Here is a 20,857-nt window from a genome sequence, read left to right as displayed (position 1 = left end):
ATTGACTTTTCCCTCTTTTTATTTTTAATATAAGTGGCACAAAGTCCTTTTGTTGTCTTCATCATTTTTCCTGAACCTAAACTGCTTCTGGTTTTAGTTTTTTTAATACACATCCACATTCAGTTCACATTACTGTTTTCTGTTTCTTTCATATTTTGAAATGATCCAGAAGAGCTCACAGTAAAGACACACCGTCTTCTTTGTATTCATTGCTCGTTTCTCATAGAAATTGCTTCCAGTTCTGTGGTTCTGTTATAAGCCTTGCTGCCATGTTTCTTTTTGACCTGCCAGACTTGATCATGAAATCATGCCTGTTTTCCCTGACATTTTGTTTATGTCTCTACTTCCCTAAAATGTAGGATACTTGTTTAACTGAGATCATTGTGTCTTCTTCTGTGACGGTTACTCATTCTAACACTAGGTAACTTAGAAATGATGCAAGGTTTGCATCACTTCTAAATCCAAACCCACTCACTCTTGCTAATTCAAATTAGTAATACTGTAAATTGTCTTATTTTTACTTTATTATCAGTAGGAATTCAGAAGAATTAACACATCCTTGAAGAGTAAATGATTTTTATCTTTTTCTTTGCATCTATGAATGATTTTCACATTTGGAGTTGAGTTTTGTTGCTTCTGCATTTCATCCGGAGGGAGCTATGCTCCACAGTGCTTTGATTTATTAAAGGCAATTATAAAGGAATAGCAATTTCCTTAAACATGCAAATCACAGTCTTTAAAAATGCAAATGTGTGAAAAGGAACTCAAATTATAAACCATGCCCTTCTTGCTTTGTGCAAAGAAGAGAATGTTAAATATTTTATCGTTAATGAGAAATGCTTTGTTCTACAGCCGGGTGCAAATAATGTACTGCCATTAAGAATTCAGCTTGACACGGGCTTTTCTACATTCTTGCTTTTTTTAAAGATGTGTCTGTTACAAACGTAATGCATATTGTTTGTACACAGTCCAGATAATACAGAAATGTACAAAGTGAAGGTCCACTGCTCCTGCCGTCCCCAGAGGGCACCACTGTTGATTGTTTGTTGTGTCCTTTCACCAAAAGGCTTACCTTGTCTCCCTGTTTTCACCTTTTCTGGTCTCCTTTGTAACTTGTCTCATATTTTGTAACTTCATCTGAGATAACCAACTCTGAGTACGTTCACTAGAGTGAAAGGTGCCGTTGTCGTACACTTCTGAGCTTTTGTGGTTTCTGTCATCTCTTCAGGAACAGGGGAACGGAGATGCTGGAGAAGCCAGCGCAGCCGAGTCTGAAAAGTCCAGCAGTGATGAGGCTGCAGTCCCGCTCAGTGAGCCCGGAAGTCTCCCGGACAGCAGTTCCCTCGCACTTAGTGACGTTGCCTCTAGCGACGAAGACTCCAGTGAGTACGAGGACTGTCCGGAGGAGGAGGAGGAGGTTTGGCAGACATGTTCGGAAGAAGACAGCAACCCTGACGAAGAGGCGTGTGGCCGGGACTGGCCAGGAAGCTGCACTGCGGATTCTGAGGCTCAGGGGTGTGATGTGATGCCGAAGGAGTGCACACACAATTTTAGCCACCTGGTATCGAGGCGGGAATTGTTGGAGATCTTAAAGCAGCTGCACACGGGGAAGAAGGTGAAAGACGGACAACTTACAGTTGGACTGGTGAGATGACATAGGTCCTAAGATTGTTACCACGTGGGTACCTTTTTTTCTTTTTTTTTTAAAGACTTATTTATTTGAGGGATGCCTGGGTGGCTCAGTTGGTTAAACATCTGCCTTCGGCTCAGGTCATGATCCCAGGGTCCTGGGAGATCGAGTCCTGCATCGGGCTCCTTGCTCACCACGGAGCCTGCTTCTCCCTCCACTGCTCCCCCCACTTGTGCTCGTGTGCTCTCTCCCCTTCTTTCTTTGGCAAATAAATAAATAAAATCTTAAAACAAATATTTTTTTTTTATTGGAGAGAGAGAGCGCACAAGCAGGAGGGACAGAGGGAGAGAGAATCCCACGCAGGCTGTGCACTGAGTGTGGAGGCCAATGTGAGGCTTGATCTCAGGACCCTGAAATCACAAGCTGAGCTGAAACCAGGAGTCAGACGCCCAACCAGCTGCACCACCCAGGCGCCCCACTACATGGGTGCCTTTATTTCTAATCCATTGGTAGCTACCCTGGAACCCAGGGGACCACCAACCTTCTGGTGTCATAGGGAACATTATTGCCCTCTTGTTGCCCGCTGGCATTGTGGGAGGAGGTAAAGCCCAACTCAAAAGAGTAAACTCTCTCAAGACTTATATTGGATATACCCCTATTTATATCAGTTATCTTCTGCCGTCTTCCAATTCGGCCGTACCGGTCCTGTGACTTACCAAGAGGTAGCAGAATGAGAGTGCTTTTAAGGTTGTCTTCAGACTTCCAGTTCAATAATCTTACCTTCTATAGGCTTTTGGTGTCACGTGATCCTTGCCAACTTGTACTGTAAATGTTCCACATGCATTTTAGGGAGAATCCCAACATCTTTGGACCAGGCAAAGCATGACTGGTGCTTTAATTGCAGAAGAACAGGGAAAGGAGATCACATCCCTGCCTACTAGAGGTGATTCTAGAAGTGGCTATGAGAAGTGCTCAGACCTCAAAGACGTACAGCACGGCTCCAGCGGCCCCATCTTTAGCTAAGGAAATGTAAAATGTTAGAGAAGGTATTTTAAAGGCCTCTCATCCAAGAGAACAAAACCGTGAGGTAACATAGATTGTGGCAGGTTTAAAATCTTCTAGCTCTTAAGTTACATGCCAAGTATAGCTAATCCTAATTGTTTTGAAGCGCCCGTCCCCGAAGCCTACTAGCAATGATTGTAGCAGATCAACATTCCACCTCGGAGTGCTAGTTACAGGAGTTGCCCTTGGAGCCAGGCGGACCTGGTGCTACAGTGGGATGGACTCGCTGTGAACCTTGGAGAACTTGAGTCGTTCCTCTCAGCTTCATAGCTTCAACTTCATTTCTTTATGTGATTGCTAAAAATTCATTTTCTACATGCTCCCAGAAAGTCCAGCTTCCCTAAAAGCTAGTCTCTTTCTTATATTTATGGACATGCTAAGCAGCCTCTCCACTTTCTGAATGTTTTACTCTAGAAAGCCTGAGAATAGGTTAATTTTCTCACTCTACGAATATTTCCGATCACGTGCCACAGGCCAGGCATCCTGCTGGTCCGTAGCAGTGTATCAGGGGATCAGACAGACACAGTCCCCACCCTCCCAGAGCCTGGAGTTCCAGGTGTGATAAGTGCGAGAGGACATCCAGTGGCCTATAGGAGTATATAGTGAGGGAGCCTGATCTGCAGAAGGTGGGGGAGATGACAGCAACAAAAGGGCCCTCCCCCCAACAAATGACATCGAAACAAATCATAATATGTCATGTAATCAAGATCTAAATAAACAAGACAGAAGATCTAAATAAACACAAAACATGAAGAGAATATTGAGAATAATGAGCAGTTATTGGAAATCTTTATGTAACAGATTGTACCTTAAAGTATAACGTGAGGTTTCAACAAAGTGACAGTGGAACAGTGCCTTCCAGACAAACAGAAGGAAAATGTTTAAGCAAAGCCCCAGGAACAACAGATAACAATTAGCCAGAAATATGTTCTGGCTAAGTGTGGAGAGGAGTGAGAGTGAAGACTGAAACAGTGAAGTTGTCTGTTGTGAGGCCTGGAATAGAGGTGGAAGGTTTGGGGTTTTATGTTCGACGGAATCAGTATTTATAATCTTCCAATCATACTGATAGAGGATTCTTAAAAGTAAGACGGAATTGGATTTAGAGGCACAGGGGAAAGCCTGAGAAAAAGTCTGGAGCAAAGCTGCCATGATTTGAGCATTTATTTGAGAACCTTTATATGGTCCTGCTAAGAGTAATTGAAGAGCTTTAGTAGCTTGTTAACCCACTATCAAGTCAACGTGCCACTTAAAATTTTCAACCCACAAGACAGAAGCTTCCTAACAAGTTATTAAAAATTAAAAATTAGGGGCGCCTGGGTGGCACAGCGGTTAAGCGTCTGCCTTCGGCTCAGGGCGTGATCCCGGCGATCCGGGATCGAGCCCCACCTCAGGCTCTTCCACTATGAGCCTGCTTCTTCCTCTCCCACTCCCCCTGCTTGTGTTCCCTCTCTCGCTGGCTGTCTCTATCTCTGTGGAATAAATAAATAAAATCTTTAAAAAAAAAATTAAAAATTAATTGTATGTGGTGATGATTAAAATATGTTTCTGATGCTCGATGTCACCCACAGTGTGAAAAATACAGTGGAAACAGTGAAATGCCTGTAAGATGGGACATTGTGGGGAGAGCTGGGAGCGGGGGGCTAAGGTCTACTGTAACATCTGCTGTTACAGCGAGACCTATAAAAATAAAATGTGCTTAGCTTGACTGTTATCACTGGAAACATGTCTGAATAAATACACCCCCACCACAGGGGAGAAAATTGTCAACAAACAGCATCTATTTCAGATAATCTTTTGAAGCCACCAAACACTGACACTACTGTTGTGCCATGTGGGTATTATCTTTGGGTTCGATAGATAGAGTGTTTGACTCTTGAGTAACTGAGTTGTTTCTTACAGGTGGGCTACCCGAATGTTGGTAAGAGTTCCACAATCAACACCATCATGGGCAACAAGAAAGTGTCTGTGTCTGCCACACCTGGCCACACCAAGCATTTCCAGGTATTTCTGCAGCATCAGCTTCTGGATTTCCTTCTCAGCCAGTTGCTCCCTCTGGGTGTTTCTCTGAAGTTCTTCGCCGCTCACGTGCTGGTCTTTTCTCTTCTTCTGTGTGCCCAACATAAACTTCTCACTTACCTTTCAGACCCTCTATGTGGAACCTGGCCTCTGCTTATGTGACTGCCCCGGCCTTGTGATGCCATCCTTCGTCTCTACCAAGGCAGAGATGACTTGCAATGGAATCCTCCCAATTGACCAAATGAGAGACCACATCCCCCCTGTGTCACTAATATCCTTTCTGCTTTTGAAAGATTGGTTATTACGTGTATATTAGGGCTTCATGTCTGTTTGGGAAATTGCATTGGATGTATTCACGACTGCTGTTGAACAGAAAAACCTGAAATACTAGTGAACGATCTGCCCAAGTTTATACAGTGAGGTAGCATCAGGACTGCGGAAGTAGAAGCTCATGACCTGATGGCAGCAGTGTCGCCTGATATCAGTGGGAGAGCCCAGGCTTTGGATCTCAGCCCCCAGTTGAATCCCGACACTGGCGTTTGACTATTTGCGTGACCTTGGTAAGCTTGCTTAACCTTCCAGAAACATTCCTTTTCTGAAAAGTTCTGAAAAGTTATTTCGCAGTCGATTGTGAGAATTTAATTGTTATAGCCGATACTTATTTCATGCTTACCATGTGCTTCACACAGCACTTAACCAAGTAATCTCATTTAATTCTTAAAGCAACCCTTGACGTGGGTACTGCTATTGTTCCGATTTTTTCGAGCTTGAGGAAAGTCAGGCACAGAGAGGTTAAACAATTTGCCAAGATCAAACAGCTAGTAAGGAGCTAATTAGGAGCTCTGCCATCTCCCAGCATAATGAGTTACCTTATGTGAAGCCTCTAAGTAGTGTCTTAAGATTTTACCCTCCTTCAAGCCAACGCATTCATCTGACTATTCCGTGGGTGCTGGTGGAAGACAGGAGACTCCGTGAGACTGGCACACTGATTTGTTAGTTTGTAAGTAGGCAAAACTATAGTTCTTGACAAGATCCTTCATGACTTCCCTGAAGGCTACAGCTTTTCATGCACACCAATTTAATTTCTCTTTCTGTAAGAAGTAATGTTTACCAGGATAGATAAAATACAGTGTATCGCTAAAATAGAATAGTGTACAGAAGTTAAAAGTACTGCACTCAGTCTACCTGTAGTGACCTGGGTAAATCTCAGACATTACATACACAGTATGACACCATATCTGTAAAAATTGTCATCTCACAGAACCGTACTTGGTAATAATAGAGCCTCGTGAATGTGAACGTCTGGAAAGTGGCCTGGTGGCTGCACCACACACTTCCCTTACCTCCACGTGGCAGGAGGGGCTGCTACAGTGTTCGAAAGGTTTGCCTTTTCAGTAGTTTTTTAATAGATGACATTGTTACTACCTCTTGATAGTTGGGAACACAGGTGTTTCGTTACTGAATGGGTCTCTGTATATTTTCCACTTCTCTGTGGATCAGTAATCAGGTGTGTACTGGCATTTATTACAAGCCAGGTTAGGTTCAGTTCTGTGGAGGCTACAAGCACGAATCAGCCGTGGGTCCTGCCCTTGCCGGATTCAGTCTGGGGGGCAGATGGGGCATGTGTGTGAATAACTGGTACAAGGTAGCATGGTGTTTAAAGAGGAAAAAAAAGTATTCAAAAATTAATGAATAACTACCCTTCTTTCTGGAGAGGTAGAAAGGCATCTGTCCTACAAGCCGTGAATTAGGAAGCATGTGTCAGAAGGTGTGGTGGGGGAGGGGGTCAGTTCAAGGGAATGATTCCTTGACAAGCTTATGTTTGCCAGAATATTCCGAGACATGTCTTAGAAAGTACATACGGCATTAATATCATAAAGCCTAGAGAGGATGAAGACCCCCATCGACCTCCAACATCAGAAGAACTGTTGACAGCATATGGATGTGAGTTATGATTTATTTTAAAGCATGAACAAAAAAGTAACAACATAGTTAACGAACTACTCCTGCAAAGATACGAATTCACATTTTTCCTTATATTTGTCCATGTTATCTTACAGCCTTGAAGTTATCTCTGTCGGCCTTGGCCACAGGCAGTTCTGGCGGTGGGTTCCGAGTGTGACAGGGAGGGAGGGAGAGCTGGCTGCTGCCTGAGTAGTAGATGACTTCAGTGTGTTAAGCGCTTTCTAGAGTTGGAGATGATTTGAGGCCCTGGCCTCTTCCTCAGGTCTGCCCTTTGTGGACCCTCACAGTAGCAATCAGTCCCGCTCCAGAGGAGACGTGTCTTCCATATGCTCCTGGTCTCGAGCCCCTGCCTATAGGAGGCCTACACTCGGATGGTGTTGAAACCTCCCACAGGAAGCATGGCCTGCCCGCAGCTGTCTTGTGCTTGGAAGAAAAGGCCTTTGGGGCATTCACTGTTTTGTCCGTGCTCAGGTGTAGACAATGGATTGTGACTGAGGCCATGTTGGCTTTTTCTGGAGTCTTCTCCCAAACAGAAGAGAAGGGATGCTGGAAAGAAAATGAATATGCTGTCCTTGCAGGATAAGAGAGTTGTGAGGGCAGCATGGGAAAGGAAGGCCCTCAGAGATTGGGACAGAGTGGATCGAGGTCAGGATGGGGATGCAAAACAGCCTCCTTCCCCTTCCATCAGTCCCTTGGAAACCTTGTTTGACATTAAAATGAGTCCACCGCTCTCCCACCTCTGTGTCTTACCCCAGTTCTGCGTGGGAGCTATCTGCCTATCATTCTTCAACTGATTGTGACTTATTTCCCTTAATACAAACTTTAAAGGTTGTCTGGAAGAACTTCCCTATGTTTTCCTAAAGAAATAGCAATGTTGAAACATTTCCATGCATCTGTGGCATGTCTTTAAAGGAACTGCCACCAGCAGGGAAGGAGTTCAGGTTATTTGATTTGATAAGAAGAGGAAAAACTTATATTTTTCTCGCAGAGAAAGGTGATTTGATACAAAGCACACTTAAACCAGAACTTGAACTTAGTTTAGTTGGGAGACTTTAAAGAGGATAAATATGAAGCCGTTGTGATGAGACTGGTGTAGTCACAAAGTCATGGAACTAGAAAAGACCTTAAAGATCACGCCACCTTTCACCTCCTTTTTTTAAGTGAAATCTGAAATCAGAGCATGAAATGACTTGCCCACGGTGGTGTCTGGTCCGTGGCATAGCCTGGATGAGAACCCGTTTCATAATCCAGACCTCTCTCTGGTGCCAGAGCCTGAAAGATGGGAAAGGTGGACTTCCACCAGACTTTCCATTTAGTTTGACTTCCAGATAAAATGAAAAGTAATTGAGTTTGAGTTTCTTAAGATTTCTCATCTAAATCTGCTAAAAATCAAAATAAAAATGGATGACCGCATACGTACAGTTTCTAAGATCATCTGTAGGTCTGTAACGAATAGTTTCTGACAGTTCATTTTAAAAGATGTTGCTAAATAACTTCTAATTTGCATTTCTTTCAATACTAGTGAAATGGGACATCTGTCCGTATGTTAGCCATTTCTGTTTCTTCTGGGAATCACCTTTTCCTATGCATCTTTTGTTCTCTTAATGATTTGTAGGAGTTCTTTGTGGTTTCTTTACCCTTGTAGACTTTAACAATTTTAATAGCTTTTTTTTTTTCCCTTTTCGACTTGATTGCATTTGGTGTTTTGCTTGCGAGGGCCTTCCCTAGCTCAGAAGGACAAAATTGTTTCCCTCTAATATCTTTTTTTATACCTTTTTTATACCTTTCGATTTTAATCTGCCTAAATGTATTTTTGTGTATTATGTGATCTAATGGGTTCTCACTATTTTCTTCTAAACTAAAGGAGCCTACTACACAGCTAGTAGGCGAGGAAGCTGAGTTTTGAACCCCACGTGTCTGCCAAAGCCCATATTCTCAACCACGATGCTCTGCTACTCCCTCTAGTTGAGTCAGTATTAGAGGGGTCTTTATAGTGTGTTTGAGAAACGGGAAAAAGCACAGATACATCACTAAACAAGAAGAGACTTACTGTGTTTTGCTTTTGGATTTGCTAATACTAGTGACAACATAGCATTCCACAGGTAGCCTCTGTGATTAAAGGTTTTTAAAATCAAGAGATGAAAGAAGTAACTGGAGTAAAGAGAGATTGAGTGTCTCTGTTACTGCTTGGTGCTAGGATATCAGAACAGTATCGTCCGATCGCCTGGATTGTCAGATGTCTTTATAGTGCTAACCAGAATATCTTCACAATGATAGTTGCTTTTTTAAAGCTGGCGAGTCGGGCACCTGGGTGGCTCAGATGGTTAAGTGTCTGCCTTCGGCTCAGGTCATGATCTCCAGGTCCTAGGATCGAGCCCCACGTTGGACTCCTGGCTCAGCAGGGAGTCTGCTTCTCCCTCTGCCTCTCCCCACTGCTCGTTCTCTCTCTACCCCCCCACCCCCCGAATGAATAAAATCTTCTTTAAAAAATTAAAAAAATAAAGCCAGCAAGTCACTCTGCACAGTTAGTGGGGTAGCAGACTAAACTGCCATCATCTCGCTTGTCTTTGTTGTGACGTTCCGGCTTCTGACTTGGGTTTTGCACCATTCATTTCTCCTCACAGACATGCGAGGATTCATGACGGCGCATGGGCAGCCAGACCAGCCTCGGTCTGCTCGCTACATCCTGAAGGACTACGTCAGTGTAAGTGGGCCCGGCTCCTTGTCGCTCTGGAGTAGACAGGCCTTCATTCTCACAGTGTGCTCTTAGATACCGGCAACCTGTTGAGTTAGAAAGGAGATACTTCCTCACCCAGGTGGTGTCATCATTGGCGAGAGGCGGTTGGCAAGGTTTGCGTGGCTCTTTTGGGCAGGGGGGCATCCGCAGCCGTGGCCGGGCATCCATGATCCGGGGGAGCTAGCATCGTCTGGACCGTGCGTGTAGCGAGGCAGAGGGCTCTACACATGTCATCAGTGCAAGTGAGAAAATGTGTGCCTCTGGTTTTTCCATCAGTTTGTGACAGCTATGTCCCTGTCCTCCCTGCAGCGTAACTGGTCATTGGCCTTTCTCCCTGTGCTTCCGCTCGTAGCGAGAGCACTCCCAGCGAGCCCTGCTGAGGGCAACGCGAAATGTTTTCCGTATGTCCCCTCATTAAAAATATACGAGTCTATGAGGTTATTATTCTCGTATTACAAATGAACACGTGCTAAGTTTTGGGTTTTCCTCATCAGTAAAATAGGAATTAATCGTACCTATCTCATGAGTTTATTATGGGAAATAAATGAGAAAAATATGTGTATGTGGAGACAGGCACACCACTAAGCTCAGTGCCTGGCGTATAATTAACCCCCGATAGTTGTTATGTATTAAGCTTAATTCTTTTCACAAACAGGCATTCTGGGTGTCCAGTAATAACTGGCGCTAAGGATCTGGCTTTGTTCCCCCTTCTCAGTGCCACATCTGCATGGCTCTGGGAAGCACAGGAGTCGAACTGCGTACTCTCTTGCCTCCAGCTCAGGAAGAAAGGAGTTAATGGAATATTTGTATGGCTAAATTATTTATTCATTTACAAAACCGTGGCAGATGAGAAGATGAGTTAAAACCAACCACAGTTTATAGAGCGTTTGCAGTGGGAAGTAGAAAATGTGTGCCCAGTGAGCAACCACAGCCACTCCAACATCCGCATTAGTATCGTCCTGCTGTCCAGTTGTGTCCTGGCTTGTTTTGGAAGATATTTATCCTAAGTATAGTCGTGTCAGTGTATTAACACTTCAGTAGAAATGCAAACAAGGTAAAAAGGAAGGAGCACAGAAGAGAAAGATTTCCTTCTGGTCTGGGGCTGTGGGCTGGCGAGGCCTCCTGAACACGTTAAGGAGCACAGTCAGTGTCTTCATTAGGACTCTCCAGTTGTAGGTGACAGACAGCTCAGCTTGCTGTGTCAGAAAGCAGGAAGCTAGGGGCGCCTGGGTGGCTCAGTTGTTAAGTGTCTGCTTTCGGCTCAGGTCATGATCCCAGAAAGGGCTCCCTGCTCAGCAGGAAGCCTGCTTTTCCCTCTCCCACTCCCCCTGCTTGTGTTCCCTCTCTCGCTGTCTCTGTCAAATAAATAAATAAAATCTTTAAAAAAAAAAAAAAAAAACCCGGAAGCTTGTCAGCGGGTGCCTGGCAGAGAGGTCTTCTCAGAGGACTTTGTCTTCTGGGATAACACAGACAGCACCTGTGATGGGCTGTTATGCTTCTTGTTGTCTTCGTAGGGTAAACTTCTCTACTGTCATCCTCCTCCTGGAAGAGACCCTGTGACCTTTCAGCATCAACACCAGCGACTTCTAGAGAACAAAACAAATGGAGGCGAACTAAAAATACATCTGGGCAGAAATAAAAAAGCAACACAGATTGAAAATATAGTTGATAAAACTTTTTTCCATCAAGTAAGTTTTAAAGTTTTTCTTTACTTTCGGATCCAACATTTTATATAGCATTTTATTGAAACACCCATTCACATAGCACAACATTCACCTTTTAAGATACAGTTCAGTAGTTTGTAGTATATTCAGAGTTGTGCAGCTAGCACCATAATTTTGGAACATTTTTTCTCTCCAGAAAGAAACATTGTAGCCATTACCAGTGACTCATCATTCCCCTCACCTCCTTCCCCCCGACAACCATTTGTCTACTTTCTCCTAGGTAGATTTGCTTATCCTGGACATTTCATATAAATGCAGTCGCCCGCTCTGTGGTCTTTCATGACTGGCTTTTTAACTTGGCATCATGATGTCCAGGTTCATCCGTGTATCGGTACTTTATTCCTTATTATGGCCAAATAATATTCCATTGAATGCATAGACCACATTTTGTTTATCAGTAGATGGAATTTGAGTTGTTTCCCCTTGTTTCTTTTATAAAGCTGCTTTGAACATTCATGTACAAGCTTTTGTGTGAACATAGATTTTTCAGTTCTCTTGGGTATATAATTAGGAGTGGGATTGCTGGGTCCTGTGGTAACTCCGTGTTTAACATTTGAGTTACTGCCAGACTGTGAAAGTGGCTGTGCCGTTACACGTTCTCACCAGCAGTGTGTGAGGGCTCTAATGTCTTTACATCCTCACCAGTATTTCTTTCTGTCTTTCTTTTTAGCCATCCTAGTATACGTGAAGCAATAGCTCATGATTTTGATTTGTATTCCTTAAGGATCGATGATGTTGATAATCTTCTCATGTGCTCATGGGCACATGTAAGTCTTCTTTGGAGAAGACTTCTGTTGAGTTATAAGAGTTCTTTATACATTCTGACAAAAGCCTTTATCATAATATGCAAATACTACTTACCATTAAGTGGGTTTTCTGAGCAAGTACATTGTAATAACTTGAGTTATTTACATCGCACCTACAGTTTGTGTGCTGCATCTTAAAGAGCAAATTTATATGCAGAATAAGTTCCATCCTATAACTGTACTTAATACATAAAATGCTTTTGTGAGTGCTACAGCCATAAAGTTGGGGTGCGGTGGGCGCTATCTGTATCCAGAGAATGATTCTTGCTATATTTATATGGTGCTTTATTTTTGTGCCTCACTCAGTGTGTGTGTTAAGGTGGGCCAAGCAGATGGTGTTCTCCCTATTTATTATCTACCACTCAGGACATGGAGGCCCAAGGAGGCTACGTGACTTATTCAAGGACACTTGTCTTAAATGGCAAAACTGAGATAGAACTTAGATCGTTGTGGCTGCTGGTCTAAGTTATTTCCAAATCTGCCACTATTTAGAAGGAAATTTCAAGATATGGAGAACGATTACAGGTTCTTCCTTGGGCCTACTACTGTCATGCTAGACATGTAAATGGAGGTTTTAAGTGTTTTCAGAATGTTTCTAAAGGTCATGTGCAAGAGAGCTGAAAACTTACAGGTACCAAAGCTTTAGCCTCTAGAGTAACATTTTACTATTATAAGATCACGAAATACCGCCTTTCACTTAGAGAATCTTACAGGATTAATTACTTTTTAAATTAACCTTAAAATTTGTTTAGGTTTTTTTTGGTTTTTTTGTTCCATTATCTTCTACTTGAATAAAATCACAAGTTGTCTTTTTTTTTTTTTTAATTTATTTATTCGACAGAGATAGAGACAGCCAGTGAGAGAGGGAACACAAGCAGGGGGAGTGGGAGAGGAAGAAGCAGGCTCCTAGTGGAGGAGCCTGATGTGGGGCTCGATCCCAGAACACCGGGATCACGCCCTGAGCCGAAGGCAGACGCTCAACCGCTGTGCCACCCAGGCGCCCCAAAATCACAAGTTTTCAAACACTTTTTTGAGCCCTTACTGTGCGTGCCTACTGCACTAGGACCTAGGATACCAAAACGAGTAAGACACAATTGCTGTTTTCAGGGAGCTCACATTGTAGCGAAGGGGAGATGGGAAGTTAACAAATAACATGACAGGTTAGGTCTAGGACAGAGGTGTAAGTCAAGTACTTTGTGAACCCAGATTGGGGAGCAGTTCCTCCTGGGGCTGGGAGGAGAGTAGGCGAGTGAAAGCCACAGAGAGGAGGTGATATCTGAGCTGGACTCAAAAGGGACAAATAAAAGTGTGCCAGTTGGAAGGGGTGGTGAGGACATTCTCCAGGCAGGGGGAGTGGTGTGAACAAAGGCATAAAGAGATGGGGGTGTGGGCTCTGTCCGTAAAGAGTCCGTGCTGTGAGTGGCCTTGTGCACTGTGTGAGGGAATAGGAACTTGATTCTCCAGGCTGCAGGGAGCCACCAGAGGTTTGTAAGGACAGGAAGAGGGACATGTGATTGGAGAACTCTAGTGGAAGTGTGGGGCCTGCGTGAGGGCAGTCTTGCAGTGCTGCAGTGAAGGCTGGAGCAGGGTGGCGGGGAGGAGGGGACAGATGCACAAAATCCTAGAGCCTGGAAACCGTAGAACTTAGTGGCTGGCTGTATGTGATAGGTGAGGAAGGCACAGGGAGTGTTGTCTTGGTGGCTAGTGAGAGATGGCATTTGCAGCTATGGGACTAAGCAAAGTTGAGGACAAAGAATGCACTGAAGACAGAATGCTGAGAAACTTATTTAAGAATGGGGAGAGAGGGGCGCTTGGGTGGCTCAGTGCATTAAGCACCTGCCTTTGGCTCAGATCATGATCCCAGGGTCCTGGGATCAAGTCCCACGTCGGGCTCCTTGCTCAGCGGGGAGCCTGCTTCTCCCTCTGTCTGCTGCTCCCACTGCTTGTGCTCGCTGTCTCTCTTTCTGAGAAATAAATCTTAAAAAAAAAAAAAAAAGGAACAGGGAGAGAAAGGAGCAGTGAAGGAAGTGGAAATCTGCTCTCTTGGAGTTCTCCATAAATAATCCTGTGCTTACATCTCAAATAATGCTGTCTCACTCCCTAGGAAAATGTGAGAGCTTTGACCAAAGGAGTCCAGGCTGTGATGGGCTACAAGCCTGGGAGTGGCCTGGTGAACGCAGCTGCTCTGAGCTCTGAGAACAGGGCTGGGAAGGCCTGGAAAAAACACGGCAACAGAAATAAAAAAGAGAAAAGTCGTAGACTCTACAAGCACCTGGATACATGAACTTGGGCTGCAACAGAAATGGCATCTGCATTGCGCATCTGGAATAGAACAGGAGCTGCTCTGGCCTGTGATGCCGTGGAACAGACACTGCTCTCGTGGCACGCAGCCCTGCCAAACAGTCCATTGAGACAGAGGGGCTCCTTGGAGCACCGGCTCTAACACGGTCACCTTGGAGCCCCAGAAACCTTGTCCTGTAGAAGGCTGAACTTAAGATGAGGGAACAAATGATTGTGTGTGTGAACAAATACACAGACGCATACTAATTTGTAAGTTGGGGTTTTTTTTGAAAAGGTACTAAAATTAAATTGCCACTGACAGATGTTTTATTGGTTTATGTAGATACACTGCCATTTGGACATTTCATGTTCTTTAAACGGTTTCAGTTTGCCCAGACATGACTGGGATTTTGGATGGCTTCTTTGCAGAACAGTATTTAGGTTAATGATTCTCAACCTCACACATGCGCAGTACAGCCCTGGTAGGGCAGAAGGCACATCAGATCTTGGAATGGGGGGCTGGTGTGCGTAGTTTTCAAAAGCTTCTGGAGAGCACGACCTACTATGGGAAATCACCATCAGTATGAGCCCCCACTACGGAAGGAAGCGTGCGGTTTTCTGTAGCTAACGACAGGGGTGAGAAAACGGGGAGATAATCAGCTAGTTTTTGTTTTAGGCACAGGGATCCCTGATCTCCTTGGTACTTACAACCATCAAGAATGACAAGGGTTGCATTTTAGAGTTTACCTTTCACAGTGCCATTGTTTGTAATAAATACACGATGGCTGTTTTAGCCTCTCACTTTACTTTTGTCTCCCTTTTTCTGTGAGCCTCGTTATTCCCTTAATTACCTTGTTTTGTGTGGTAGATATCTTTGGAAATCTAATGGAAGTTAGGGATGCCTTCTCCAGAAAAATGCACATTCCCATAAAAAACACAGTCTCGAGACGTGTCCAAAGAACACAAGACCCTCAAAGTTCCATCTATGAATTCACGGTTAAGCCTCGCCCTGTGTGGCCATAATGAATTTAAGATATACTTGAAAGTGTCTTCCACCTGGAGAATTAAAAAAAAGTACCCTTGTTCATTTAACAAACCCCTCCGCCAGTGTGGCAGGAAGGGCACTGGGAAATAGCCGCAGCAGGAGTCGTGCCTGAAGCAGGAAGGATGTTAGCAAGAACCGTCACACGGGGCCTTCGAGCCTGGGGGTGGGATTCTGGATGCTTTCTCAAGTGCTGGACAAGCCAAGGAAGGGTTTATAAACAGGTAAGGGGTTAGTGTTCTGATTCTTTAAATACCGAGTGAAAGGTTACTCCAGACCAAGGCCAGGGCGGACTGAGGGGAGGCAAAGCTGAGGAGGTTCTAAAATGGTGTTGGTCCATCTGCAACAGTCTACCTCTAGTTATTCCCTTTTATCCGAGAAAAATGAGACTGTGTCAGTAAAAGCTCATGATAGAGGAACAGCATTGGCATGTAGGATATACTTTGTTCCATTTACTGAAGAACAGGCACAATCGTGTGGGAGAAACTTCCATGCTGAATGAACAAAGCATGTACTGATGTAGAATGTTTTGCTTTGCTGATAGTGTAATTCTAAAACAAGACTTTACAGAAAAAGTAGGTACATATGCTTCCATGCTCTTGCTGTTTTTGAACAGTTTTAGTGAGATTCACATGCCGTGCATATTCACCAATTTAAAGCATACAGTGTAACGGTTCTTAGTATATTCAGAGTTCTGCAGCTATCACTGTGATCAGCTCTACACTGTTGCCACAAGAAGAAACCCAGCACCCTTTAGCTACTGGCTGCCAATCCTCTCCTTCCCCCAGCCCCATACAACCACTAATCTACTTTATGTATGGATTTGCGGCTTCTGTACATGCATATAAACGGAACCATAAGCTATGTGACCTATGACTGGCTTCACTTAGCCTGATGTCTTCAAGGTTCATACATACTCTAATACCTAGCAGTACTTCATAGCTTTTTATTGCCAAATAATACATTGCATCAAATGTATATACCACATTTTGCTTATCCATTTATCAGTTAAAAGACATTTGGGCTTCCAGGGGCACCTGAGTGGCTCAGCCTGTTAAGAGTCTGACTTGAGCTCAGGTCATGATCCTGGGGTCCTGCACTTCAGCCCCACGTCAGGCTCCGCGCTCAGCAGGTAGTCTGCCTCTCCCTCTCCCTCTGCTGCTCCCCCCACTCATTCTGTCTCAAAATCATTAAAAAGACATTTGGGTTTCCACTTTCGATTATAAATAATGCTGCTATGAACATTTGTGTGCAGGTTTTTCTGTGGACGCAGGTTTTTTAATCAGGTATATATCTAGGAGTGGAATAGCAATGTATTTAAACTTTTGAGCAGCTACCCGAATTTTTCAGAATGGCACCATTTTACATTTCCCATCAACAGGTTCTAATTTCTCCATATCCTTTTTTTTTTTTTTTAAGATTTTATTTATATATTTGAGAGAGAGAGCAAGCCAGGGGGAGTGGCAGAGGGAGAGGGAGAAGCAGGCTCATTGCTAAGCAGGGAGCCCGACATGGGGTTCGATCCCAGGACCCTGGGATCATCACCTCAGCCGAAGGCAGATGCTTAACTGACTGAGCCACCCAAGAGTCCCTAATTGCTCCATATCCTTGTCAACACCTGTTAACACCTGTTACTATCTCTTTTTATGTTTTAGCCATCCTAGCGGTACAAAGTGGTTATCTCATGGTTTGGGTTTGCATTCCCTTAATGATGAATGATGTTGAGCGTCTTCTCATGTGCTTACTGGCCACTTGTATATCATCTTTGGAAAAATGTCAACTAAGATAGATCCTTTGCCCATTCTTTAATTGAATTATCTTGTTATTGAATTACAGAAGCTCTTCGTACATTGTAGGTATAAGTCCCTTATCAGATCTGTCATTTGCAAACGTTTTCTGCCATTCAGTGGGTTGTCTTTTCATTTTCTTACACTGTCCTTTGGAGCAGTTTTAATTTTGATCAAGTCCAAATGTATCCATTTTTTCTTTGGTTGCTTGTGTTTTTGGTGTTGATTTTAAGAAACTATTGACAAATCCAAGGTTACTAACATTTACCCCCCCTATGATCTTACTAAGAGTTTTTATAGTTTTAACTCTTAGATTTATGTCTATGGTCCATTTTGAGTTATAGTATATGGTGTGAGGTAGCTGGACGAACTTCATTCTTTTACATGTGATATCCAGTAGTCCCAACACCGTCTTTTGAAAAGACTAGTGTTTACCCATTGAACTGTTTTGGCACCCTTGTCAAGAATTGAACATAAATGTGAGGGCTTATTTCTGGATGTATACCTTTGGTATTTAACTTTCGTGAATGTGGAACAGTTGTGAAGAGCCTCTGACTCAATTTCCTAGCAAGTATTGCTAGTGAGAGATGTCTGTGTGGATGCCCCACACCACTCCATAGCCCTTCGCCCACTTTGAGTTCACCTGCCGCCGCAGTGGACAGTTCTGGGCACGTCTCTCCACCACTAGCCCTGTACTGTCTGCTTTCCTTTCTCCTGCACCACAGCGGCTTGCTCAGCCTGCACACGGGGCCATCTAGAAGGGCTGGGGATTGAACACCCCCAGAGCAACCGCCAACTGGTAAAGCATGGGGGCTGGTGAGTATGTGCCCCAGCTGCCCCGTCACTCGGTGCAGACATTCTGCATGTGCCTCACTGCGTCTCAGGGGAACTGAGCCCCGCTTGTCCACAGCTGACATCACTCATTCACCTGCGCCCTTCCTCCCCTCCCTCACTTTCTCCACTCCCTCGCTTCTGCTTCATGGGATTGCCTCCCGAATAAACAGCCGAAGGGGCGCCTGGGTGGCTCAGTCATCAGTCAAGTGTCCGACTCTTGGTCTCAGCTCAGGTCATGAGTTCAAGCCCCGTGTTGGGCTCCACTCTAGGTGTGGAGCCTACTTAAGAAAACTAAACCTAAGTCCTCTGCTTAGAGTCCGAAGAACCGAAACAAGGACACCCTGAAAGGGGGCTTTCTATTTTCACCTTTGCTTCTGCCCAGAATGTGTCTTGTTAAGCATCCTTTCAATGTTTTTAGGTATTCTCACCCTTGTAGCAGTTCGTACTTTGGACTTACAAATTCCATTCGTTAACTTTATCACTTGTTTTGAATTTTTTCCGCATTCTATTTTAAGAAACACACTGCCCTTTTAAAGTAGAATCTGCTCTACGTCTGTCGTCCGTTTACTCTTCAGACGAAGAAGGAAGTTAAGGTTTTGGTCAAGATGTCAATAGCAACATACGCTTTCTTCGTAGGTAAGCTGGAAAATATGGCGGCAAGCCAGCAATCCGCTTAATGCCACCCCTCTAACTTCCGTGGAGACGTGAGGAGAATCATTCAAAATAGCCACCCGTAACCATTTGTTGTCTGTCGTGTTCATCGTACTGTTGACCAGTTGAGGGCGAAGAGAGGGCCCCGCAGAAAGGAAAGGTTTTGCTTTCCAAAGACTCTGATCTGAAGGGAAAACAGCTCTGAGCCATCTGAAAGTGAAAGGCATTATGCGAGTGAAAAGTGCCCGGTACACCGTCTACACAGTAGACTCTGAATACATCTTTTCAATGTCGTATTGAAGTGTAATATGTATACGGAAGCGCACAGTCGTGAGAGTGTAGAGACCCGACTTCTCACAAGCAGCACACTGATGCAACCAGCACCGTGACTGACACAGAAGGCTCAGCATTTCGTGCTTTCAGCCCCAAGTGACCTGCCCGAGGGTAACCACTACTCTGAGCTTTTTGGCAGATTTCGTAGGATACGGACACACGCTACAGTGTGTACTCAGGGGTCTGACTTCTTTAATTCAACATCGTGAGATACAGTCCTACGTATGATAAATAATAAATCATTGTCACTGCTGTCGGGTAGTCCATGGTTCTATTGATGGACATGTGGATGTATTTGCAGGTTTGTGGTTTTTTAAATTTTTAATTAACTTTATTTTCTGGAACCGTGTTTGGTTCGCAACAGTATTAAGCAGGAAGGACAGAGAGTTCGCATATCCGTCAGTCCCCACACGTGCACAGCCTCCCCCACGCTCGACACCCCACACCACGGTAGTGCATCCGTTACCAGTGAACCTGCACCGACACATCGGTAATCTCCAGAGGGGTTTGATTTTTTTAGATATTTTCACAGAATTTGTAATCCTGTATTTTTTTTTTAAAGATTTTATTTGTTTATTTGACAGAGAGAGACAGCCAGCAAGAGAGGGAACACAAGCAGGAGGAGTGGGAGAGGAAGAAGCAGGCTCCCAGTGGAGGAGCCTGATGCGGGGCTCGATCCCAGAACGCAGGGATCACGCCCTGAGCCGAAGGCAGACGCTTAGCGACTACGCCACCCAGGCGCCCCGGGTTTTGATTTTTTTAAATAGTGCTGCCATAGATGTTGTAATAGAGGGTCCTCAAATAGAGCTTTCTGGCTACAATGGAAATAAATGTTCTAGAATCTTCTGTGCCATCCTATAGGTAACTAGAGCCAAATGTGACTATGAGGCACTAAAAATGTGACTAGTGAACAGCTTCAGAAGGTAACCGCTAATAGTAACGACTTTTAACTCTTGCCTGACCGAACAATCAGAGGTCAGAATGGTGAGAATTTTTTCCAGGAGAGTGGGGGAAGAAAGGGGTGGATTTCGTATTTATAATTTGTACATCTTGGCTACTTCTAACGTAGGTAACTAAGAGTTGCAAATATTCAAGTACTGAATTCTATTTAGTTGGCTCTTTAAAAGGTGAGTAACCTGGGGCACCTGGCTGGCTCAGTCCGTAGAGCATGCGACTTCTTGGTGTCGGGAGTTCGAGCCCTACATTGGGGGTAGAGATTACTTAAAAAAAAAAAATGTACGGCTTTCCTTGACATGATGTGTCAACATCTGAGCTCCATTAGCCCTCGCCTAGCTTCCGAGAAGAGAGGTGTAAGGGACTTTCAGCAATAGGATGGTCTGAAAAACTTGGGGAACAAAAAGCAACACTTTCGACAAGGCCAAACAGTGAGTTGATAGAGTTTTAAGTAGAACCCAGGACCCCACCAGTCCTACCACCTGCTTCTGTCATGACACGCCTGCATGTCCACAGTGCAACAGCTGCAGATTTGGAAATGCCATTATTTCAAAATGCATCCTCTGAGAAGTGATTTGTCTATTCTGGCAGGAGGCAGCATGTCCTCGGGAGGGAGAGCGGCCGAGCTGCCAGCCTGTCCCCCGGGGGGCTGGGCCTTCCAGCGGCGCCTGGCTGCCAGCTCCTGCAGGCCGGTCCGGGCTGCCGCAGCCCTTCCTTGTCCAGGACAATGCCTGTGGGCCCAGTGCCCCTGCCAACAGGAAATGCCTCTGAGCCTCGGAGGGAGGACCTGTGTGACGGTCCTCTTGTTAGCTTTTCCTTTCGGTAAACTCGGGACCGTGGCCAAAGAAACATTAGCTTTAGCTTCTGGGCAGGGCAGCTGCCGGGCCTTGGAGGAGCCTGGTAAAGGCACTGATTCACTTCCTGAGGGCCGACCCTGTGAAAAGCGCTCTGGAAGGTCCTGGCAGAATTTGGGAGGGGTCCTCACAGCAGGGAGGGCGTGGGTTAGCCTAGATAACCTAAATGTTCCCGACCAGAT

At 44.6% G+C, this 20,857-nt stretch overlaps 1 protein-coding gene across 1 annotated transcript in view; it reads left to right on the top strand.

Moving 5' to 3' along the window:
* LSG1 (large 60S subunit nuclear export GTPase 1) overlaps positions 1 to 17,251 on the top strand; it is a 32,976-nt gene extending 15,725 nt beyond the window's left edge. Inside the window, exons 8-14 of the mRNA XM_026496227.4 lie at positions 1,229 to 1,645; positions 4,592 to 4,693; positions 4,836 to 4,979; positions 6,529 to 6,652; positions 9,298 to 9,377; positions 10,925 to 11,098; positions 14,045 to 17,251. Coding sequence (XP_026352012.2) covers positions 1,229 to 1,645; positions 4,592 to 4,693; positions 4,836 to 4,979; positions 6,529 to 6,652; positions 9,298 to 9,377; positions 10,925 to 11,098; positions 14,045 to 14,224 — 1,221 coding nt within the window. The 3' untranslated portion in view covers positions 14,225 to 17,251. The remainder of the gene's footprint in view (positions 1 to 1,228; positions 1,646 to 4,591; positions 4,694 to 4,835; positions 4,980 to 6,528; positions 6,653 to 9,297; positions 9,378 to 10,924; positions 11,099 to 14,044) is intronic.
* The last annotated feature ends 3,606 nt before the right edge of the window (positions 17,252 to 20,857 follow it).

Source organism: Ursus arctos, unplaced genomic scaffold (genome assembly GCF_023065955.2).
Source record: "Ursus arctos isolate Adak ecotype North America unplaced genomic scaffold, UrsArc2.0 scaffold_4, whole genome shotgun sequence".
Classification (NCBI taxonomy): domain Eukaryota; kingdom Metazoa; phylum Chordata; class Mammalia; order Carnivora; family Ursidae; genus Ursus; species Ursus arctos.
This window is presented reverse-complemented; position numbering and strand designations above follow the sequence as displayed.